This window comes from Lichenostomus cassidix, chromosome 3 (assembly GCF_008360975.1).
Source record: "Lichenostomus cassidix isolate B80296 chromosome 3, HeHo_3.0, whole genome shotgun sequence".
Taxonomy (NCBI): Eukaryota; Metazoa; Chordata; class Aves; order Passeriformes; family Meliphagidae; genus Lichenostomus; species Lichenostomus cassidix.
In genome coordinates this window covers 54,660,249-54,686,223 of record NC_139483.1, presented here as the reverse complement: position 1 = coordinate 54,686,223, position 25,975 = coordinate 54,660,249, and the positions used below count along the sequence as shown (strand labels likewise).

General features: G+C 37.8%; 1 protein-coding gene across 1 annotated transcript in view; it reads left to right on the top strand.

The window, feature by feature from the left end:
- Positions 1 to 25,975, top strand: part of ESR1 (estrogen receptor 1) — a 160,027-nt gene that overhangs the window by 70,064 nt on the left and 63,988 nt on the right. Inside the window, exon 3 of the mRNA XM_085055828.1 lies at positions 13,740 to 13,930. Coding sequence (XP_084911954.1) covers positions 13,740 to 13,930 — 191 coding nt within the window. The remainder of the gene's footprint in view (positions 1 to 13,739; positions 13,931 to 25,975) is intronic.

The window sequence follows — 25,975 nt, the reverse complement described above, 5'->3', positions numbered from 1 at the left end:
ATATGTAATTGATAATTTTATGCCACTGTGTGTTGACAGGTTCTGGCCTTAAAAAGCTAGGACACACCTAAGAACTAGACTACATGGTATTGACAGACTCCACTACTGTGTGTCAAACTCTAGCTTGCTTGTCTTGTGGTTTCCTGCTCATTATTTTTCACAGAATTATTTGGTGTGCAAAGTTGAATTCATACTTTTCCAGTGGACAAGTATAAGTTAAATACCTCAGCTGGATCACTATTTCCTCACAAACTACCCTGCTTTGGTGAGGTATCTTATTTCTGTGCATCCATCTTGCCTCCACTTCGACTGAAAGGACAAACTAAAGCATGCTGCTGTAAGGTCTGCATTTCCCCTACTGGGGTCCAGGCTGTCCAAGACTGAAACTTTGCATAATGTCAATAATTTTTATTAACAGAGGAAGAGACATAAATATATACATACATACATACATACATACATACATCGTATATATATACATACATACATACATATATATAAATATATAAAAAGAAGCTGTGGAGCACAGGCATTCTCTTACCCTGACAGCCTTTAAGTACTGTGACCATTTTTGCAGCCCATCCCTGCAGGTAAAATGCAGTCCTTGTATGCAGTGACTGGAGAGCATGATGTATTTTCGGACTGACTGTTTCTTTGCTGTCTGTCATGCTGTTTTCACCTGTCCTTTGATTTGCCATGGGCTTTTTTCCCATCGGTTACCCTTGTTATACTGTCAGGCATATGACTATCAAGTAATATTCGAGTTTTTGGGAGGCATATTCCTTGTATGTGTACTAGTAGAATCATAGAATAATAGAGTATCCTGGGTTGGAAGTAGCCCACGAGGATCATTGAACTCCCAGCCCTGCACAAGACAACCCCAAGAGTCACACCATGTGCCTGAGAGCATTGTCCAAATCCTTCTTGAACTCTGTCAGGCTTGGTGATGTGACCACTGCCCTGGGGAGCCTGTTCCAGTGCTAAGCCATCCTCTGGGTCAAGAATCTTTTATTAAAAGAGTCTTTTCCCAAAATCCAGACTAAACCTCCCCTGACACAACTTGAGGCCATTGCCTCGGGTCCTGTCACTGGTCACTACAGAGAAGAGATCAGTGTCTGCCCCTCCTCTTCCCCTCACAAAGAAGCTGTAACTGCAGTGGGGTCTCCCCTCCATCTCCTCCAGGATGAGCAGACTAAATGACCTCAGCCACTCCTCATATGGCTTCCCCTCCAGGCCTTTCACCATCTTGGTCACCCTCCTTTGGACACTCTCTAAGAGCCTAATGTCTTTCTTACATTGTGGCACCCAAACTGCCCCCAGCACTGGAGGTGAGGCTGCCCCAGAGCAGAGCAGAGCAGAGCAGAGCAGAGCAGGACAATCTCCTCCCTTGCCCAGCTGGCCATGCTGTGCCTGATGCCCCCCAAGACACAGTTGGCTCTCCTGGCTGCCAGAGCACTGCTGACTCATGATCAACTTGCCATCCACCAGGACCCCCAGGTCCCTTTCCATGGCACTGCTCTCCAGCCTCTCATTCCCCAGACTGTACCTTCCGCCAGGGTTGCCCCATCCAGGTGCAGAATCTGGAATTTTCCCTTGTTGATATTCTTATGGTTGGCGATTGCCCAGCCCTCCATTTTTTTAGGGCTCTCTGAAGGAGCCCTGCAGCACCCTGCTGGTGACAGGTGACCAGTTTGATGGCTCCCCATTCACTGTAACCCTTTGTGCTTGACCCGTGAGTCAGTTGCTCACCCATCACATGATGTGTTTATCCAGCCATTAGCTGGACATTGTTTCTGGAAGGATCCTGTGAGAGGCAGTATCTAAAGCTTTACTAAAATCAAACTACTCAACTGGCTTCCCTTGATCAGCTAGGTGGTTTGCCTTATCATAAAAGGAGATTAAGTTTCACAAGTGGGACTCTGTCCTCTCATGAAGCCATGCTGTCTGTGGCTGATGACTGTGTTCTCCAGGGTTTTTTCAATAACTCCCAGAATAAACTTCCCCACAATTTTACGTATTTATTAGTTTAGTTTGATGAAATTGGCTTAATTTCAAATGGAGCTGTGTGTTTAGGAACTGCTTTTTCTTTCACTGGGCCCTAAACTGTGCACTGTTAGTCCAAGGGACTGCAGAGCTTCTATTCCTAGAGATTACTGTTTTGGGACAAAACCAAGGAGCTGCAGATAAACATTTTCTGGGGCAAGTACTCAGGCATTTTTACAAGCAGGTGTCAGATTTTCCCAAGTGCCTCATTCCTTCTCTGCTGCCCATTGTGTTTTTGAGTTTGGCACCTCTACCTAGTCTTTCCTTTGTGTATTCTTGCAAGCAGCTGGCACAGATTTGCTTGTAGATGGCCTGGTGGTAATCTGTTTGAGAAAATGTTTCTGTCTCTTCTCTAGCTGGTTCAAGAGGTCTGCATGCACTTTGATGAACTTCAAAGCACTACTTTAAGTAGTCTTTTATTTCACCAAGGTTTATTTTCCTGTGGCCTAGAGCCCTCAGATTTCTTTGTTGTGACCACACGGGGCTGTATCAGTGTTTTGTTTCAAAAGTTCATTTTGAAATGCAGCATTTTGAAATTCAATTACATTTGAATACTTCATTCTAAAGAAATGTAATTTGAAATGTTAGATTTGTTTAGGTTGGAATTTTTGAAACAATGGTATCTAAATTATAATGTTGCATTCTGCAATCAGTGTTCCTAATTAACTTTTTCTGGGGGGTGCAATGTAAATGAGGACATTTAAATATTTCAAGTATTTTTCATTAAAAATGTCTTGTTTAATGTTAGCCATTGAAAAATTTTCCAAGGAATTTAATGAACCTTTGGATAAGCGGTTAAACTTAATGTGTGCATCTGAAATATTTGGAAAGAGGCCTTGCACAAGAATAAAAGGATCACATGAGCACTTAGAAGTCCTATAAAGGCACAGTAAAGAAAGATTTATGACTGATTCGTGTGTTTTTGCTGGCATTTACCTTTGAAATAGTTTGGAGGTAAGTGTAAGAATCTGACAGCACTTCCTGAAAATCCTTTTTCCAATCTATTGAGTTCACTTACCCTTTTCCTTTCAGATGGTTGGATTGTGCTAGTTTATCTGAACATTAAAAAAAAAAAAAGGTAGTCTAGTGTCTGGGTAATTTTGAAAAAAGTTTACTAGGAATGGTGAAATCTGGAGAAAAGACTTCTTGTGGGTGTGTTATGAAAGGATAAACTTCAGCCTTTTCACAAAAGCCGTATTGTAATTCTAAGACTCATTAGAAATTCAGGGGTACAATTTTCAGCTGAATCTTTGAGGGTTAGAATAACTTTAATGTATGCAAGGCTGAATAGGAATTTCTAAAAGCGTGAAAGCTGCACAGGATGTTCATGAGATTGTTAGCTGAAGCTGCCCTCTTGGTTTATTCATGCTTCCAGCGTTTCAAGTATTTTATTCTTCAGATTGTTTACACTTAAGTGAGATATCCTAAGTCCACGGTTCCAGGGTGGTTGCCTGCTGAGCACTCCACTTTGGCACAGTTGTGGGCACAGCTGATTGCCACATTCAGGCTCCTGTTGCTCCTGTCCCCAGAGCCACAGAGCCACACATCAGTTTGGTATTGATGCCAGGAAATCATATATTATGTGGTGCCCAGGGACATTTTGTCAGCAGCTTTTTCATTGAATTTGGCATGCTTTTAGACAGCAGAATGAGGTTCCTCAGATTACATGACTCTTCATGCAGCAGAGTCTCTGGGACAGAGAGATGGTGTCAGGGACAGATAGTGCCCAGGCGAAACTGCACTTGGAAGGAGGTAGAAGTGGGCAGGGCAGAAAAACCCTAAACAATTTGTCTGGTCATTATTTCATATCCTGGGGGGTTGGATCAAAATATTTTTTCCACTGGTGTTTTTCCTTAAAGAGTAGAGAGATCCTCCAACAAGCAGGGATTCAAAAGATACGCAAACCCAATAATGTGCAGAGATTTTACTCCAAAGATGAGACACTACCATAAATTTGTAAATAAAATAAGAAGTTATCTGCCTGTTGTTATTGGCAGCTGAGATCTGCAAATGGGTCACTTGAAATGTGAGTATGTAAGAGAACATTTTTCTAGTGCTGCTTACCACAATAGAATCTGAAACATTAAATGTTTCTCAAATTCTAAGGATCAGTGCAGTATCCAGTCTTTGGGAAAGAGAAAACTAATGAACAAGTACAATAACTGGAGAATCACTAAATAGAGAAAATGACATCAGAAAAAAAATAGTCTAAGTGGAAGAGAAGATCATAAGTGAAATACAAGTCAACAGAATAATCTTTTGCAGAAAAGGCAAGTTTTATTTTGTGAACAGAAAAACACATAAACAGGCCAATATGCTATTTTAAGAGAGAGGCAAAGCCTCTTTCAGATTGCTATGCTTACAAAGGAACAAGGAAAGTCCTTATGAGAGCAGCAGAATTAGAAAGGAGACTGAAAGAAAGTATGGAGGCAGAGGGGAGCCATAGCAGGAAAGGGAAGGGAAAATGTATACCAAGAGAGCAGCATCTGAGTTGTTCTCCAGGCTAACTGGAAATGCTCAATTTCCTGCAGAGGACTTGGGCTGGCTGTGAGGTAGTGAAGCAGCAAATAATTCACACAGAGGTTTAATTATTGGAAATGTTGTAAGGGCAAGTTAAAACAAGTTCCTGTGGGGCAGGTGTAGATACAGAGTCTGCTGAGTGATGCTCTGCCTATGCCTTACTGAATGCTCCTATATAGGGGGTGCAGACCATAAGATTTCTGTGGGTCTGTTGATGTTACTTACATCACATTGAGACTGCAGGGCAGTTTGACTGCTGGTAGAGATCCCAGCAATTTCTTCTCCTGCTTAACATGGCAGAACAGTACCTATGGATGTGTTTTTTATTCTTTTTGCTAATTATATTTTTGTTGTATACATGCTTTTTTGTTTGTAAATGTATATTGCATGAAAAGAGAAGTTTTGGTGTTTGAATATATTTCTGTCCAATCTTTTAAAAATCAGTATTTCTGCAAAATGGAAATTTCACTGTAAATATTTTTCCTTCAAAATTGAAGGAGAGAAATTTTATCATCTGTATTTTTCTTTGCAGAAACTAGATTTCTGTGCTCATTTAAGTAGTCTTCAAAATATTAGTTGGAGAATAATATTTTCTCTCATTTCAGAAGTGAAATTCTGGCACAAATTAATATGGCATTTATTACATGGGCTTGCATGGCATTTCTCATTTGGTAGCCAGGCAGAGTCAAGCCAGGCACCAGAGGAAGGAAGGAAGTTTGTCCTTTCTAGACAAGCAGATGGGGTTGGAAGGAAAAGCCCAAAGGTGAAGGTGTAAGAATGGAACAAGTGGGGCTGGATGGGCCAAATGAGAGCAGTAGACAAAGAATATCTGCGGGAGGACAGAGCAGGGGCTTCCAGTGGCAGCAGCCTGTGTGTGTTTAAGAGCTTTTATGTCTCCTAAAATGGAGTAGAAAAAAAGACTTATAGAGTCACTACTTACAAGTTAGTGGGTGTTACTTATATCCTTCCTCTGCTGTTGAATGAGCGTGATCTTCATCCTGTGCTGCACTGGGATCCAGGCGAAGGGTCCATCAACACGGCCCAGCTCTGCTGGCTGTGACTCAGTGAGGCAGAAAGGTCACATTTTTGTTTCTTTAGATGTCCTCTCTAGAAGGTGAGAAGCTACATGCCAAAAAGCTATTATTTGAAAACTTGTAATTTTATTAAGACCAAGGTACGGTGACCTGTGCAAATCTTATTTGGTCCATTCGTGATTATTATTATTATTATAATTATTTCCATATTTCTAGGGTAATCATAAGTAGGGTGCTGTCCTAATATATGAAAAGGCTCATCCATGGAATGTGTCATACTAATATAGTGAATTACGTCACTATAAATTCTCTACTCATTTTCCAAAGGCTGGTAACTAAAAAAGGAAAGAGGTAAAAATTATTATGGGGAAACATAATTGATTTCTGGTCTGAAGAACTAAATTCTCTTTCTAATTCTGCCACAAATGCTTCTGTAAAGTTCAGAAATCATTTCAGTCAAACTCTTCGCAAGCATTCTTGTGCTGTATTGTAATTTTCTTTGTGCAGAATGGAAGTCCTACAGTCTGATTCATGTAAGTGTTGAACATTTGCTCTTGCAATTGCAGACAAGAAAAGTAGCACTCTGAACATTCAAAGTGCTATTTAATGGTGAGTACTTAAAAACTCAGGTTGCCCCTAAATCAGTATATAGTTTTGACCTTAATCTCTCTCAGTGTCATTTTTTGTCCTTTCAACTCAGAAGAGTATTGGAAAAATACATTCATTAAGGCCTGTCAGCTGCTAAATTGCTATAGTGGCATGGAAATACTGGGAGGAAATTAATTCTGAATTTGGACAATGTGCTGATAGTACGGCACCAGACACTGAACAGTCAGAGAGAAAAAAAAGCCCTCACAGACAGAGCAGCTGCTCATTTAATAAATTCTTTTTTGTTTGGTGCACTGATGAGCTGTTGCCCTCTGAAAAGTATGGTCATATAATTAAAGATAACATACCTATGCACAAGACATATTAATGAGGGTTTCAGTAGCATTTGCAAGATGCAGTTCAACCACGCTGTGTTTAAAACTTTAATCTTTTTTTAAGGTATAATTATGTAAAGAATATCTGTGGGTGTTTCTGCATTCACCTTATGTGCAGAAAGAAATTATTAAAATTATCTGCATAAGGAAAAAAACCCAAAAGCTGTTGCTTCGAAACTATTTCAAATTTGGGTTATTCCACGAAGTACAGCTACACCACCAGTCTTTACTTAAGAATAATGAAAATGACCCTGCAAGTCAGTTGTAGTTTAGATTCCAATAGAACTGAGAAACAGAATGAAAGAGAATAAATTTCTCAGTATTTATTAAAAAGATTTTTTGGTATAAATTTGAATTTCAGACCCGTAGAACTAATAAATAGATTGAGGTCTTTCCTCCATAGAGCCCACCCCTCACTCCCCTGCCATTCCCAAGAAAAACTTCTGCATTTTTCAGAAAGTTGGGCAAATTTCTATGTTGTCAAGGGAATCTGCTGCACAATTATCAGCTCACATATATAAACCATGGAAAAGTGATCCAAGGAGTAGAAATATGGGAGAGGGAAGTATTGAAATCATCTGGATTCAGATATTAGACATATACACAAGTCTGGGCTCCTTTCCCTTCCCATCCATAGAACCTCCAGGAAAAGTGGCTGGAGATGTTGTGGACCACTCAGTGACAGTGCATAAACACATCTCTCTAGACTTTAATGAAATCTGCAAATAATTGTGGCAGATCTGAGAATAAAATTGAATTTGTCAAAAATGAAGCTTTAATGGACTGAAAGAATGTGCAAATTTATACTGGCATTACTAGATAGTTTTAGAGGACATCCTTCTGCACGCATGGAGTGGTTTAATTTTGGCATATCCAAATGTGGCATTTCAATCACTCATTTTAAAATTAACCAGAGTTAAGAATGAAGGAAGATTATAAAACTAATGCCAAAGGAAATGTTTAATTTCATGTCAAATAAGAAGTTTTGATGACCTAAGAAGATAAGCTTTTGTTTTCATGTTGCCAGAGGTTGTCCTCAACACTACTGTTTCTTGGTCAACGAGATATTTTGCATAAGTTTTTAAATTTAACTTACCAGATTAAAATGTCTTTTATTTTAGTTCTAAAGAAAAAATTTCAGTGTCTTCTGACTAAAAGACTTCTGATACATTTTCTGATACATTGTGAAATCCTGTCAGCATTTAAAGACTATTTTATTATTCAACTTTCATATAACTTTATTTTCATTTATTTTCCTTTCTTTTCACTTCTGTCAGTTATATTTTTTTCTTTTTACTATGCTAAGGACAGTCAGTTTTCAGTTGGTTTCCTTGTCATTTTTCTTAGTTGGCCTTCATATATATCTTCTGTTATTTTCAAAGTAATTCTTCATATTGCCTCTCCTCCTTCTTTATGTCAATATTTCTTCTAAATCAGCTTGGGGTTTTTGGTGCAAGTAGTCCTGTTGAGGTGTCCCTGCTCTCACACTGAAGGAGAAGACAAGATATGAGCCAAAGCCATGAAATGAGAATAAATGACCAGAGGAGCATTTCTTCACCAGGATGGTCTCCTTCTGTCTTGTCTAGGTGTCAAAGGAGCTGCTGTGCAGCTCTGCTCTGGTAGCTTTCCTGCTTACACTCAGTATTTCCCTTGACAGGAAGACTTGTGAAGGCACAGGTAGCTGTCAGGGCTGTGGGAAAGGGAAGAGAAGGAGGTAGCCATGCATTCCATTTAGAGATATGAATTAGAGGCAGCTCTTTCTAATCCTATAGCTTCGTTTCACCCAGGAGTGTCAAACTTCCACTGCTATGTTTATCCCATACAGAAACTGTTGGTGAACTTAAATGTCAAGTTTAGTGAGGCAGGCACTAAGCTGGAAAGGACATCATCATTATCGAAGGGAAATGCTTATTACTCTTGGTTTTGATGCCACACCCAGAGACTTTAACTTTCTGATCATCATGGAATAAACAGGATAGAGTGGCAAGAAAGCCCTGCAAGTATATTAGTTACCTAAACAGGGCCAGAGCAAAGTTCAGCATGATGGCTCTCCCTGCTGAACATCTTCACCCTCCCAGACGCGGTTTGGCCAGGTTGAGTGGCATTTGCCCAGGGCGTGGGTCAGGCAGGAGCTATGCAAGGGTTCTGTGGGTACATAGACAAAACCATCCTGTTTTGGGGGGGAAGGGGATTTAGCCACTGTGTGAGTTGCATGGGCTCAGAGCCATGGATCAGGAATCACTGACAATCAGGTTGCAGGGTGAGCCTTAGCAGATCCTCATCACCAGCGGAGTATCAGCCAAGGAGTGACGCCATCTGCTGCTCCAGTTGCTGGAACCCACCCTCCTTGCTGTAGCCCATCTTGTGCCAACACTGACTTGGCATGTGGTCACCTCCCAAAGTTCCATCTAGCCTAAAATATCCTGTGATTCTGTCCATTTGAGATACAACTTCATGTAAGGCTTTCTCTCTGTCATCAAGTTGTACTTCACTTAATTACAACCCTAGACATTTTGGGATATTTTTTTAAGCCAACACTTTCATTTGGATGGCATATGTTTTTTTTTCAGATTCATTTGAGCTACTTTTTGAGAGTGTAGTTTTGAGGTCATTAATGTACTTGGTGATTTTCTGTTGATTTATATACTTGGTCAGTCCTATTGCAATACTTCTGCTTGAGATGTCTTGTGTTATCAAGCACTTAGTTCTGTTCAAATAATATTTCATAAATATTTTGCCCCACACAGAAGTTCACTTTCTAACAGCAGATTGATTTCATATTGAATGGTAGAATGGTGTTGTAATAAGTGCAATGTGTGGAAAAGCATTTGTGCTAGACCTTGACTACTTTTGAAATGACCATTAGTTTTGAAGCACCTTACACTGGGAACTTCCATCCATTCTGGCAAAAAAGATTCAACAGCTGCAGATTAAATTTTCTTGTGTGAAAATAAATTCAGAAAACTAGAATTTCTCAAGGTGCCTTCTTTAATTACTTAAATAACTTTTTCCTTAAGACCTCCTACCATGAAATCCCTTTATTTCAGGGAAAGCTGGGATTGTGAATAAATTGGGGCTTACCTCACTGTTATGTGGATTGTGTACTTTGGGCTATCCTAGATTCATCCTGTCTGCCAGTCAGATTATCTTGACCTAAAAAACTAAATTTACATTATAAAAGTGTAATCTCATGTACACATTCTTTTTACTTTGCAGTCACCATAGGGTTAATAATCTCTTTCTGATTCAGAGCTGCAGGTCATAAGTGAATGTCTTGTTTCCTTACACACATTGAAGTGTGAAACATGAAAGTGAGTGTGGGAGACAATCTGTTCTGCTCTGTAGGTTCCAAACAGTTTCCATTTTATATCTGTTATGTTATTGCACTTGGAAATGAGCAGTAAATTCTGGGGTTTTTTCAGCTTTCTAATCTGTTTTGTTTTGGTGCAGGCCTCAGAGAGTGGGCTTTATATGGGGTTTTCTTTTAGGTCTGTGGGGTTTTTTTGTAAACATAGTTGGCAAGATCTTTTGGTCTTTTAATTTTTTTTGTTGTTGTTATTGTTTGCATAGGTTGCAAAGGGAATTGTGGAAAAGGTTCTGCTCTTGTATTTTGGGAATGATGGTCTTGCTAAAGTTATTAAGCCGGGTTAGGCTGTTGTGCGATGTTCTCCAGAAGAGCAACCCTTGAAACCTCAGAGAAAACTGGATGACAAGTGTGCTGTTTTGTTTTTTTTGTCAGGACACAGCGTCAGTGGTCTGTGATGTGTGCTAACTAGCAGCTAGTTTCTGTGTGAAATCTGATATGTCATTTTGACTTAGCAATCTCTGTTATGGGGATCCTCTTTTCACAAAAAAAGTTTTTCTCCTCACCTCTTCTAATAATTACTTGGCTTAATTTACTGCCAGCTTTTATTTCCACTATATAAATGGAAGGATGTTATTTCTGGGGAATATGGAGCTAGGGGTATTTTAGTGTGCTTCCCACTGTGGTTCACCAAAGCATGAGCATGATGACTCTGCAGGGCCAGTTTGCAAAACTTTGCTCAAGTGGTGGTGGAGTGGCACTGATTGTGAGGGTGGGAAGCAGAAAGGTCATCCTTAGATTCCTTTTGCTTTGTGAAAGTCTGTGTTAACAGATTTGTAGCGCTCTCCCAATGTCACAAGTTTGTGCAGGAAGGCGATGGAGACCTGAGTCACATTTGACACACTGGGGACATTGCAGGCAGGTGTGAGCAGCAGCACTGCTTCCCTGTGATCCCTGTGAGCACAGAGCCCGGGAGTGCCTGCAGGGAACAGGTTCTGCCTGCAGCCTCCCGCAAGGACCCTCATTTTGTGACTGAGGATGGACAGAATCTGTGGGACTGACTCCAAAAAAGCATGGCAAAATATGTCTTTACTGTGTTTTCCTTCTTAGTGTTTTCACGCAGCTTATTTTCTCTGGAGTGTACATATTTACTGAAATTTTTAATCTATTCTACATTCAAAAAAGCTTTTTTTTTTTTCTATTTTTCAGGTAATTTTTCAGTAATTTTTTATTATTCTCAAATATAACTTTAATAAAAATATATTTGTGAACCTAGGCTAGATCTGAACAGAGATGCATATTCTGAAAAGATGAAAATTGAATTTATCTGACTGATAAATCAGTGGTGACTAATACTTTTTGGTTTTACTTATTAAAATATTTTCTTTCATATCTGATTGGGAAGCTAGGATTGCTTTAGTAAGTGTGCATGTTTCTGATGTTGGAAAACTGCTACACACCTGCAAAAACATATAACTGTTCTGAAACTGAAATTTTTTTCTTGTAGTGTTTTTAGAAGTGTTTTTAAAGAGCAATTACTTAATATTTAACTTCATAAAGTTGTAATTTCTTTGTACTTATTGACATGAAAATAATTCTGGGAACCTTATCTTGTATAACATGCATATTTGTATCAGTTTTGAAAAAAAAGGATCAAATATTGTGAATATCTATCAAGTCATCATGTATGCCTAACAAATTAGTCCCTTGCTGTTAAAATTATGTCTACAGGTATTAGATTGCCTGCTGGTTTACCTCAAATATTTAAAACATTATTGTAGTTATAGGTACCTAAGAGTATGTGTTTTAAAGAAGCCACATCGTGGTTTAAAGTTATACTGACAGAGGTGATAAAGCTGCCGACAGAGGAGAGTGGGGTGGAGAAGATAAAAAGCAACAGCTTTGATCAGTGCTCAGTAGAAAAGGTCAATTAAATGAGGCACTGGGATAAAGCAAATTCAAAGGAAGGTTCAGGACCTGGAAAAGAAATAAAAAAAAAAGTTAGCTAGGTTTGTTGGGCTGGAAAAGGTGTGTGTTGGATCCATAATGATTAATTAATGATATTGTATTAATTTTTGTACATTTTTTGTTTTCCATTTTTTACATTTTAGCATCTAGAATATGAAAGGATGCTTTTCCCTGCCTAGTTTTACAGAATTATGTTGTCAATTGTGACATTCTCCAATTTTCCTGTCTCACTGAAAAAACGGAGTTGTGTCATGTCAGCACTTCACATTACAATTCTTCACTTCTGCTCAAGTCCCAAGGGAAAAAAAATGTTATTTAAGTAAATGTTCAAAATTAGCTGATGTATAAGTTTCGGCAAAGAACACTGGGTTTAAAAATGCAGTTTTCCTGAATGATGCCATCTTTCTCTAATAACTGATATATTTTCATTGGAAAGCTTTTAATTAATATCATATTTGGGGACAGAAATTATATATATATAAAGCCTCGAGGGGATGGCCAAGAGCACATATGAGAGTGTCCAGGTGCCTTTGGCTGGTAGAAAGATTTTGGATGTTGAGAAGTACTGCAGCAGGAGATGTGAGGGAACTTTGACTAAACGAGATAGTTGAGCATACCTAAAGAAATCAGACAGCTGCTGGGGAGTACAGGTTTGGAGCAGGAAAGTGTGGTTGGTGCCAGATGTCTCAGTTCATCAAAACACAGCAAGTTTTTTGTGCTCAATAAGGGAATGAGGCAAAATTAGGTACGTAGGAAGAAATCTGAGAGAGAGTCTCCTAGGCTCAAAACCAGGATATGTTTGCTTGAGAAAATGTTGAGACTCTGGGGAGATAAAAGCCACCTGTTTACTAATCAGCAATTAAAGCATGCATGTAAGTTGATAATTACAATAAACAGTAGGATTCTTCATGCTTTAGCTTGTCTGGTGCTGTCACACCCGATGCTATTTGTCTCCTGGACGATTTTCAGTGCAGACTCTTGCTGGAAAGCATGTTTTGCAAGAACTGTTTGCCTTCCAGGGGCAATCCCAGAGTACACTGGAGGTTCCCTTGGCAATTTCACATCCTCTCAGCTTTTTTGAATATTGTATACCATGCCTGCAGCAGCTACCCACAATAACCTCTTACCAGGTCCACTGGATGTGAATTCTTTGCCATTTACAGATAGATCTGTTTGGTTTTCATTCAGCAGCATCCTGCACATGTGGGTCATGTGCATGTCTAGTATACGTACAGTAACATTTGTCCGTCACTGGAACAACAGTTATTCGGCAACAATTTTCAATACTCTTTCATTTTTTTTTGTTGCACTAAAACTGCTTCTTAATTTTTATGAAAATGCATTTAGGCACTGTTTTATGCAGTATTAGATCTTGACAAGTGAAGGGAAGCTTGCATCTGTAATTGGGCAATAACGCTTGAAAATAGCTTGGTTAATAATTTAGGTGTATATAACATAATAATTTAGTTAATAATTAAACTGATTCAGGTTCAATCATAGAGTGATATTTGACTCAGATTCTCAAGCTAGCTGCTGATAGTGCAGTTATGCTGAAACCTTTGGATGGGAACAGGTAAACAAAATAGTGCTGGTTTGCTTGGTATTCTTTTGTAATGTTGAAAAATTGACTAATTTATCAAACAACTTTTAATTTTTCAAGGTACAATGCCCAATAACTTCAAGTTTATTTATGAGAAATTCCCTTCTATCTTACTAATTCTGCAACTTTCCAACAGGAGAGAGGGCAGTAGGTAATTTTTTTCTTGTCTATTGGTTGTTTCCAAACAAACAAAACTTCTCACTTACAACCTGAAGCACTGGACGGAAGCTTAACCTCCCTGAAAGAACTATGCTTGTTTTTTTTGTTTTCTCTTTCGCTATGCACAGACCAAGCTCTGATAACAGGCGCCACAGCATGCGGGAGAGGATGTCCAGTACCAGCGAGAAGGGGAGCCTGTCCATGGAGTCCTCCAAGGAAACTCGGTACTGTGCTGTCTGCAACGACTACGCCTCCGGATACCACTATGGGGTCTGGTCCTGCGAGGGCTGCAAAGCCTTCTTCAAAAGGAGTATTCAAGGTAATGAACCGTTCAAGTGAGTCACCTTTGCTCTTTACTCTTGAGGAAATTGGAGATATGTCAGATTTCAGCCTGAGTCGGGGACAATGACATTTACTGCATTTTCATTAGCAGTTGTTGTGCTCTCCCATGTAGGTTTAGCTCTGTACTTGGTGAATGCTGCTGGCAGGTATATAGTATGTTGGTGTTTAGCCCAACATTAATGAGGGAAAGGAAAGCCTTTCTATGTTGTCCTTGCTTTAGGTCCATCTGACCATGGTGGCAGTGAGAAATCTAATTAAAAAATCAATATTGTATCAAGATGACCACTCTTCCAGGCTATTAATCTCTCTCCTGTTATCAAAGGCGTTTCTTTTGAGAATTCCCTGTGAGATGATTAATTCCTGCTGATTGATATATTAATCTTAATTTAGTGCTCCATTAGCCAGATGGTTCAGTCCAAATCTCAGCTTCTTAAAGATGTAAGATGTCCTTTGAGAGCCAATGTTGAAAAGGAATATTTCCTTGATAAACTATCGCTTGTGTCTGCCAGCAAAGCAAGGCTTTGAAATATACACAGAATGGTTTAGTTGTCAGTCTTGTCAGGGTTAAAAAGGCTAGTGGAGTAAAGGACACCTAACAAAAACACTGTAATTACTGTGACAGAGATAATTATTTAAATGCCTGTCACTTTGTGGAATGGATCTTTTTTTTTTTTTTTTTGCTTTGTTCAACATCTCTTAAACTGAGTAAGAAGTAATTATAATTCTACTGAAAATACAGGTACTGTTCAGTATGTAAATTTTAGTAAAGAAAATAAAACATTTCTTCCTTTTAAACGGAAAACTTGTAAAGTTCTGTGCTTTATTTAGTTGTCTATAGTTTTTAAAATCTCCTATAGTTTTTAAAATCTCCAGGTGATGTAGAGGCACAAAAATTTCTGCTGCTTCTTTTATGAAGTAAACCTAGTGTGGAACAGTTTTACCTCATATCACAAGGTGTGATTATTGCCTGTTTTGTTGCATGACTAGCACTGAGGTGAGTTAAATAAGACTTCCAGCATTCAGCTCAGAATTTTCCCTGCCTTGAAGAAAAAAAGTGAAAGACTGGCTGAAGGGTAGACATTGATGGAATTATTTGAATGTCAATGATTAGTAGATAGTTACTCATATTTCTCTTTGTCCAGACACACTAAAATGATTTCTAAAAGAGTGAATGATTAAAACCAGAGGTCAATAATAAGCAACACTAAAGGGAGAAAGGGTGAAATGCTTTTTTCTTCACATCAGAGTGATTTACTTTAACTTGCGATGTCAGGAGAACAGCTCCCTTATTGTGTTTTTTTGTTATTTTTCCTTTTCTGTTCCCCTGACCAAATCAGAATTGTTGTTAGACTTCTGAAATTATGTTTTTGTGCTTGAACTAAACTAAGTCACAACAAAGTGGAAATTGAAATAGCCTTAAACAAAAGTAAGAGTTACCAAGTAATTGTACAGCACAGATCTTCAGATTTTGGCCATTGTGGAAGAAGGAATGAATTTGTTTCATTGAGCTTGTGCTATCAGCACTTGGTGGTTTTGCCCTGCTCTCCACATGGACAAATGTTGTGGTCCACCACAATGGATCTGTTATCTATTTGTGCTACACTAAAGGCTAGTGAGTAAATTTGCTTCTTGCTACATTTATATACTTAAGAGAATTTTTAAGCAGGACAGCTCTTAAAGCTTAAGTTTCTAGGATCCCATCAAAAGTCTTTCATGATCTCTAAGTCGTGTTTGCTCTAATTTAAGCTCCTTGCTTCTTGCCCTATCCCTTGCGGGCACGAAGAACACTTATTACAACAACCTTTTACATAGTTGAAGACTGTTATCATATCTTTTCCTCAGTCTTCTCTTTTTTAGACTAAACAAACCAAGCTCTTTCAGTAGAACATGCTTTCTAGACTTCTGAACCCATTTGTTAACTGCTCTGTACTTTTTCCAGTTGATCCACCTCTTTTGTAAGTCATCACAAAAAATTATATCCACAAATATGAAGAAAATAATCAAGAATGTGAGTACCTGTGAGAGAATTGTGATCATTTGATCACAGAGGGTAAGAGAAGTCTTCTGAACTTTTAAGGTCATAGGTATCCAGTCATGATGAACTAAGATAATTTTTGAATTTTCTACTGGATTTGGAAGAGATCTCTATTTCAGCAATTACATGTTCTCAATTGAACATATGTCCAACTTATGAAAATGAAAGCAGTTTTTAGGTTGAGAAGAGATGCAAAAACATACATTTACCTTGCAGATGATAATAATTTAAAATATGTTGTGATGAGATAGCTAGGAATGAATGCTATTTATGTGCAGATGTATTTGTGGAGGAATATGTGGACTAAATATTATTGTATATATTTTTTATTTATTATGTGTACTACATGGTATATATGCTCTGACTTCCTAAAAAAAGGGGAAAAATTGCTGTGAACCATATGATTAAACACTGTTGAGGTTCATGGAACTTTTTTGTATGAACAAAAATACACTAAAATGCTTTCTGCCGAGATTTTTGTTGTTACAGCAAAGATAACTGTGCTAATTTGTTCTTCGCTAACCTGTATTTCTCAACATGCGAATAGATGCAGAGATGATCATATCTATACTTCTCATTAGAGATTTCATAGGAGAATTGCTGTAGTGAATCTTGATGTGCCTGTTACACTGCAGTCAAACATTCCGTATCGTTCCTAATAGAACCACAGGAAAAAGCGAGGACAGACATGAACAAGCTGTATGTGGTACTCAATTACCACTGTTATTCTCAGTGATATCTGATGTATCTGTATTTTACCTGCATAAGTATACACTGAAATTTTGTGAAAACTCATATCTGCATTGGAACTTACCCAAGGTGACAATAGATAACTTCATTTTTATCCAGGGGGCAGCTGGAATTTTTCTGGTAATATTTTGTGAATTTTAAATGCTAAGGTGTTTTTCTTTGTTGTCAAGTAATTAAAGCTTAAAAGGTCACCTTAATTAGCAACAGTCTCAATATGTGCAACTTTTCAGTTTCGTTTAAACAACAGATGGTTCGTGGAAAACCTCAACTGCCTCCTGAAACTGACTGTGTCAGTCTATTTATGTCCTAAAAGGGATTTGGGAGACTGTTTTGAGAAATCTCAGTGCAGACTGATATTAATGTACAATCTTTCATGAGAGAGAAAAGTAACATGTCAGCAAGAATACCATGCTGTTTGGTGATAGGAGAGTGCTTTACTCTTCACCCAGCATGTGTAGTCTTCAGGAGTGTACTTGGTCAAGTGTCTTGATTCCAGAAGCATAACAAACAGTCACATCACTCTGTACTTCTTTACTAAAATATTTACGGATTTTGAGAACAAGAAGGGCCATTAGATCAACAATTCTCTTCTTCTCTCAATGTAAACTTCATATACTATCCATCTACAAAGTCCAGTAACTTGATGGAGGTAAATATTTTTGAAGATGGCCAGACATGATTTATGGGCTCAAGAGTTTTCTTACAATGATGGCTTATTCTAATGGTTTTTCCTCCCATATGCTAAAAATTTATCTTTCTAATGTGTTACTTTGGCTTTTACATCACTTCCATGGATCAGTCTTAGTAACTACTGTCTTTCTCCTGTGGGAAGTCCTTATAAATTAAGTCATCAAGTCAATCAAATCAGCTTGATATCTTAAATGAACTAAAAGGTTTCAGTCTCCTGCTGTATATCTTTCTACCTTCTGAGTCCTTTATCTTTGCACCTCTTTGTCATTCCCCCACACCCATAACAGCCTCTCTAAAATTTGTATGTCAGAATTGGATGATGTATTTCAACATAAGCCTTACAAATGCCATTTACAAATTAAAAATTCCCTTGTGACTCACACATTCTTTCCCCCTTCTAATTCCCTTGTTTTTTGGATAGCCACCAAACCTTACGAGACAGGAAGGAATTACTCATACTGCCTCTGACAAGCACCCAGCAAATGCCTGCATATGGGTGTCTGCAAACCCCCAGAGGGTGCACAAGGGATTCTGAACAAACCAGGGTCAAATCCTTACATTGGAGGGTATTTGATCCCAGAATTGCTAGAATAGTTTAGAAACCCCCAATTCTATTTCCCCTTCTGATGTTTTTCAGGTGCATCTTCTGTGCTTTTGTTCACAGCCTTTGTTCATATCTGGGATATTTCACATATAGTCAGATAAAAATTACTCCATGATGGGAGGCACTACCAGAACAGGCTGGTTTCTGAAAGTGAATGAATAGCTGAGGAATTCCAGAGGCCTGCCTTTAATGTCTTGATGACAGAGATATAATGGTCTCCAAAGTGCAGGAGTTCTTGAAGCTGGGAAGTATTTTGCTTGTGTGGCTTGAATGTGGATTTTAATTACCAGTTATGCCTTCTGACCATCAAGTAGGAGAGTTTTGGCAGTAGACTTTGAGTGTTATCAATTGTTTTAACTTCACAGTGATAGAGCTGTACTTTGTTGAAAGTATGTAATGCTGAGAGGGGTGGTAATGTATACATATTTTTATCTTGGAGAGAATTTTACTGGTAAAACATGCTAGTGAGTGAGTGTTTAGGTAATGGTGTAGCAATTGCAATATTGTCACTTTGGGAGGTTACTGAGATCTTCCCTTTAATTTTCCACTCTTGTCTTTTGTTTTTATGGTATTTTTGTAATCTGTTTTATAACAGCTCAGATCCTGAAGCCAAGAAGGCAGAAACTCCCTAATGGGACTGCTTGTACACTGGTACTGTGAGCTGTCAGCCAAGCTACAGCACATGAACCTAAGTGAGAATAGCAGAGGTAATCACAGCCAATCAACAGGGAGCTGCAGATGGGCATCTGGTCTCAGGGTGCAAAACACATGGTTCCATTTGGAGACCTAGATGACTGTTGGAAGTTTGAAGGGTAGAAAATGTGGATTTGGAAAGTCCACCAGGGTTTAGCCACCATAAAACTGCTGTAACTGCTGGTGGTCAGCCAGGTTCTTCTGAAACTTCTTTTGATTTATTTTTGTGCATTTAGTAGTTTTTCTCCAGTGTCCCTTGAGAAATACATTCTCTGATAGCATTTTTTGCTCTGATTGCATGCTCTAACATGCATTTTTAATTTCAGCTGTCTAATTGATGGTGATCTTGTTTCAGAACTTTGAGTACTATTGAAAGTCAAGAGTCAATACCTCTTTTTTCCTAGCAAGGCAATTTCGAATGTGGTAATTTTCTGGCCAGTTTTAAGTGCTGCTTTCAGCATGGATGTGATAGTGGCTTAAGATGTTTGTATCCAGGATACTTCCTTATTTTTCACAGCCCAAGCAAATCACAGGTCTGTAGTGGACCTTGAGCTCTAGTCTATCTTTCTGTCCTGTGACAGGATCAACTGTTGCCAATTCATTGTATATGTTTATTGAACTGCTTTTTAAAGCCTGTAGCTTGATCCAGTATTTTATTCTTATCTTTGAAGGCTACTAGGAAATTTGAATCTTCCTGCCTGCAGGTTAAGCTTGTCACTTATTTTCCTGCCAATGATGCCACCAAAAAAAAAAAAAAAAAAAAAATTGTTCTCTTTTTTTTTTGCAACAACGTTTACAGCATGGAAGATTCCTATTGCACTTGAAAAAAATTCTTCTGTTTTACCTAACCTGAAGAAGCATGATTTATTCTACATTTTCTCATAGGGTTTGTTTTCTAGACTTCTCATGTTCCAGTTGCTCTGCTTTGGAGTTTCTCCACTTTTTACTGTTTTTTTCTTTTTCCTTGAATCATGATTTCCTACTATATGGTGTTTTACAAGTACTGAACAGAGCAATAGAATTACCTTAAAAGCCCATCCAGAGGTATTTGTCTACATCCATCACAGTGTAATATTTGCCTTATTTGCAAAAACATGATACTGTTTACTCATAATCAAGGCATGATGCAGAATAAACTCAATCACACTTTTCTGGACAAGAAACCATTTCTTTTCCTTATTGTTTTGTGCAAATGATTGCTCCTATTTTAATGCAGAGATTTCTACCTGCCCTTACTTTGGTGCATTTGTTTTCCAATGTACTAACTCCAGTTTGCCAGGGTAATTTGGAATTCTTATTCTGTATTCTCTTGCCATTTATTTCAGTCTGGCTAGCACAGTACTCTGCCCTTTCCTCTCATTTTCTAACACATATAAATGTCATCTACAAATGAATAACACTTAATAAAAGAAAAACTCCAGATTATTACCCATTAGTGAGGAAAACACTGCATAGAACTGGATTCAAGACAGACACTATGGAGCCTCATTCAATATCAGCTTCCATTGTAACAGTGAACTCTGACAGTTCTTCCTGAGACTGATTTTCTGAAATCATCTGAACGACATTTTCCTAGCTAACATGATATGTCACTCTAGGAAATATCAAACACCTTTCTGAAGCTGGGCAACACACATTACCAGAGATTAAAGAACACTGACTGTTATCTGATTTTATAAATGGTCACTTGTTCTTCCTCTGCCAAATCCAAAGCTCTTCCCACTTCCTAGACAGAATTCCTAGCTTTTAGAAGCTAGGAATGTAATCTCAATGTATCCTGTATTATCACCTTTAATGTTGTTTTATTTCCTCTGCAATATCTCTGTTGTGCCATATCAAGCAACAACAGCAAAAAATTAGAGTATTACGTGTTGCAAGTGTTTAATGAATATTTAATCTGAAAGCTCACATTATCCTTAGCTCAGAGCCTGTTATCCTTAGCCTGAGCCTGTCGGCAATTCAAAATACTCACATGGGGAAAAATAGCACTTTACATTTGAAAATTACAAGAGACTGTGTATTTTTTGTCCTGCAGGAAAGTGCTTAACTTGGTTTTAGGGAGTGTGACAGATAACACAGCTATTCCCACTCTAAAATGTGGCTGGAGATATTCAGGACAAGAGACTAAGATACCTTGGTTGATCCTTCTGATTAGAAAATGAATGACTTTTGTATAGAGCATGGATGATGTTAGGGTGTGAGGGAAAAAACCAAGGATCACAGATACATATAGGTAAATTAAAGAAGAATATAACTGGGTTTTACTATGCAGAAGAAAGCAGTACATAGGCAGAAAATAGGCCCTTTTTTTGGTCAAAATACTGGTGTCAAAGAGTAGTATAATAATTTAGTAAGCCAGCTGTTGCCTGTACTGGAGTTTCAGTTTCACAGACTTCAGTGCAGAAAATTCAGTGTGCTTAGAATGGCCATGTTCAGTGCATGCTCTGTGTGCTGAGAATCTTTATCTCTGCCCTCCTCCTGCCAGTAAAATAAAAATACCAACAATTCCCTTCCGAGGGCACAGCGAGGATAACTACATTTCAGGTCCTTGAAAAATGTATGATAGCAGGAACCATTCAGGTGCTGAAGATCCAAACCTGATGTCATACATGGAATAAAAATAGAAAGTTAAATTAATTTTTTGTTGATAACAATTGATAGTATTTTGAGTGCACAAGAGCAATTTGCAATATTTTTAGCTTCTTAGCCTCTTTATAATAGTTGTGGGAGTTTTCTTTAGTAGAATTCTTCCCCTCCGCATTTCAGTTCAAATAAACTGGGAAGCTAAAAATACAAGAGTTTCATTCAAAGTCTATGGGAATAAGATGGCCATGACTTGCTTATAGCACTCTCTGAAATGCTTTTTGTCTCTGGAGAGATCATATTGAGATGATTGTGAGTAATACATTGTGGGAGTTTTTCCCTTTAACACAGCTGTTGTTTTAATCTTGTGCCAAGGATTTAAAACAATTGTGATTTATCAGCTAGGGAAACAGAAACTTGATGTCATACTCCCTGCCAGATTTTGTGAGATTGGATCAGTATTTTTGTCTATTTTTATGTGTCATGAGGAAAAAATATACTTTCTATTTTGTTACCTTGTCTAAAATTAGAAAAATTGGATTGCGGTAGAAGTAGACTTTGCACATGGTATAATCCTGCAATAGTAGATGAAACACCAAATTAAATTTTAAGATAAGGCAAATAATAAAAACTTCAAAATTATTTGCTTGAATAGAACAGATAATTTTATATTCATAGATTTATAATGTTAAATAGTGGGTTTTTTTATGTATCACCCTTTCTTAATATATAAGTTCATGCATTATTATAATGGTGAGATGGCAGCAGATTTGGTGTCCTCATGCAATGCTCATTCTCCTTTCTGCATTTTTCCTGTTAGTATCTGGAAAGCTTTAAGAAAAGCTTGGTATCATAATCATTTGGCTGGAATTAACTGCTCTTGTGAAGAGTTACAGTTATGTGTAAGTGAAGACAAGCAGACTCCACTAGAAGGCAAACACAGTCTAGGAGCTCTGTGGCACAGCTGAAGGGCATAATAGTATATAAATTTTAGCCTTTCCTCCTTTCTCATTTTTCAGTGGTTCTTTGATTAATGTGTGTCAGTGCTCTCAGGCTCATGGGGTGATTCTTGGGACTGTCCTGAGCAGGGCCAGGAGTTGGACTTGATGACCTTTATTGGTCCCTTCTAACTCAAGATATCTCACAGTCTTTTCTTCTGAGGTATGCAGAAAAAGAGGACTTCCTCACTGAATACAAGTGAAGTATGTTTTACAGCCTTCAAGACTCTTTTCCTAACTATTGCAGGTACTAAAGTTTTGCTCGTTTAAAACCAGAAAGAAGATTTATCTTCTCAGCAGTGCTGGGTAGTTGCTAAGAGAAGCCAAATTCCAAATCCAAAGACCTTGTCTGAGGGTAATTAAGTTGTGAATTTGAGTATCTGTGCTTAGAAAGGATTTAAACGTAACCTTCTGTTCTTCTGTAAGCCTGTTAGGAAAAAGTGTGATTTTAAAACCAATCAGTGCAGTTTTGTTGGGGCACTTTAACTTAAAATTGGTGTTACTTTTTATTTTATACCCAAAATTTGTTTTTACTGGTTTAGCCTAAGTAACGTTGAAGTGCTTTTCTTTTTTTTTCTTTTACTCTTTCTTCTTCTTTTTTTTTTTTTTTTTATTTTTATTGTTTTTGCTTTTAATGTAAACTTTCAAATTGCTGTTGAGGCAATTCTTTCCAAGTTTTTGCTTTTTATCTCCAGTCTTGTTTGGCACCTTAAGGTATGGATAAATTCTACAGTTTAGCCTTCCTTTCCTCCTAGCTGACATGTATGAAAATTTTTCTGATTTCACTGTCACATCACAGAAGGATCTGGTGCTCCCAGAGGTAATGGCAAATCTGATAGCTGCCTTATTCATGTAGATAAAGAATAGTTAAAGAAATATGTGACATGAGGATTGAAAACAAAAGAATAATTACAGGAAAAGCACATAGTAGTAAAAGGATCATAAGTTTTACTTGCTCTGTTCAAAATGCATGATGAGTCAATTAAACTACATCAGTTTAGGCATCCTCATCCTCTTCCCCTCCACTCTTGGTCGTTATCATGCAGAGCATCACATCTACAGTTAGTGCCATGAGTAAAGGGTTGGATTTTTGCACCCCCTTCTGAAAAGACCTTAGCATATAATGAAGTGCTATAAAAATACTTAATTTTTTAAAAATACTTAATGTTTTAAAATGTACAATTCATGAGATGTCATGAGAAAAACAGACCACTCCTCCCCAAGCTCCTCCAATCGCTCCCTTAAACTCTTCCATGGGAACTCATGACAGTGCAAGTTATACATGTGGGGAATTAAAACTAGGGGATCCACCCTGTTAAATTCACTGCCCTTAATTTTGTGCAAGTTGTGATAATTTATTTTCAAAGAGCCTCAATAAGATCACAGAGCCCAAGTGACGTATGCTTCCCTCTACAAGTATCAATAACTACTGAAGATATTTCTTCCTCTTGGTATTGCTGTGAACCCAGCTCTCAAGTGGCCCAATAACCCTCTCTTCTAGCATGTGTTATGCTTTGTATAACATGAAAATAAAGGGCAGGGCAGCTGAGCACATGTTGATTTGTCCTATTTTCACCCTGATGATTCCCACCAGTGAGAAATCCCTTCAGGTACATTAGATTGATCATAATCAACTTTGCCAAGAGATGAGCTTTAAGCATTAGATAAAAGGTAGAATAGCTAAGACAATTCACCTACATCAGGGTTATTTAGTTCTGTGCTATTTCACTTTGAAGTAGAACTTGGTTTTGCATGTTACCTATTCCTTAATTGTGTTTTTCTGCCTTTTTCTCTTCTGTGCCCCCCCAAGCTAGACTGCCTTACTCTGTGTCTGTTCCTTGCAAAGGAAGCTTCTTTTTTCACTTCCAGCAGCTAAATACTTGAAATCAGATCTCACTGCGGAGAAGCAGGAAAGGTTCCTGCCTTCCTTCTTCCTTTTGTTTCTTTCTTCTTTCCTGATAATTTGATAACAGTTTTTACTGTATACTCAATTTATCAAGTATTTTCTTCTGGTTGCTTACATATTTTCCCATTTCTTGAAGCCATGTTTGTCAAACTCAACAAAAAATTATGAGAAATATTAAATGCATTATCTTCTTCCTAGATTGGCAGGAAATGTGAAAGGCTAATCAGTGATGTTACTATGACACTCATAAGATGAAAAAGTATGCCACTCACACACAGATCTTTCTTTTTTTTTTTAAGGTAGATTTTACAGTCTTTATTCTCTGAAGTCAATCAAGCACTATGAATGAATAGTGTACTGTCTAAGGTGCAGATCATGTGCATGAAAACAGACTAATTATGCTAACTTTTAAATGGTAAATTCATGATGAAATTCTTCAAATGGAAAAAATATTATAGTATGAATGTAGGAACTGTAGCTCTATTACAAATAGGATAATTTTATACTATTCTGCAAGCCAAATGTTTCTTTCCGAACACTTGTCGTTTGCATAAGGAAATGCAGATTCAGAGCTAAGGACAAGGTTATCACTCACATAAGCATAGGAAAAAAAGGATGGCTGCTCTGATGATACTGATTCCACTAAATTTTTGGTTTTTTGCTTGCAGTCACTTCTGTCACTTTTTTTTTCTTTTGAGCTTTGAACTTCATGAGCATCACCCAATTCAGCAAAGGTGGTAAGCATGTTTTCAGCTTTGACCGAAGTGGGAACATTTACCTGCTTATTTTAGAGAGATATAAATGGTGTCCTGAATTACTTGCTGATTTCAAAATCTGCACTCATTCACTACATGAATTTACCTTTTAACTTCCCCAGGAAGAAAATTAGCTATTCTTTCAAAGTCTTTGTTTGTTTTTATAAAGAGTAATTTAAGTTTTCCATCTTTATCTCATACTATTTCCAAGGTTGGCTAATGGAACAAGGCAGGTGATTGAGGTCAGGGGCTATAATCTTTTGCTGCTGTTTTGTGTGACCCAATAAAGTGCATTTTCTTAAAAACATGGATTTCTTTTTCTGCTCTCTTCCCCTGTAGATATTGCATATATAGTTGAGGCTGTTTTCTTTCTGACTTGATTTTTTCCCCTTACATGTGAAAGGTTTTGAATCAGATATAGAACAGTCTGTATCCTTCCAGAGGAACTGAAAATTAAAGCACTCTCTCATGCTGGGTTGAGGTGGTGTTTCTGTTGTACCTTTTTACCACAGTGCTGGAGCAAAGTATGTGGATAGCGATTTTTCCAGTATTATGTTTTTCTCTCTAGTAGACCTAAAAGATTATAATTCTGTCTATTTGAGACAGTGCATAGTCAGCTGTCCCTCTGTTACAAATTTAGAGTTTGGCTACTTATTTTGATGAGATCCCAGTTATGTGGCATTAGAGAGCAGATGTTCCTGGTGTAATCTGATAGTATTTTTTACTCTATTTTCTAATTTGTAGTCAAGGATAGATGATTTGATGAGACCAAGGCCTCTGTCAAACCTCCACCCTACTTTACCTCAAGCTGATCCCTTGACCTCAAAGAAAGAACAAACAGTTCTGCAACAATGTTTTTTTTTTTTTGCACGTGTGTGCTGTACCTTAGTTGTGTTCAGATGAATACAGAGCACCAACGAGATAATTTTGAAGATACTTTTTCATCCTTGCTAACCTTTGTCTATGGTTGCAAAATAATTTTATAGCAGATTAAAGCACACATATTTT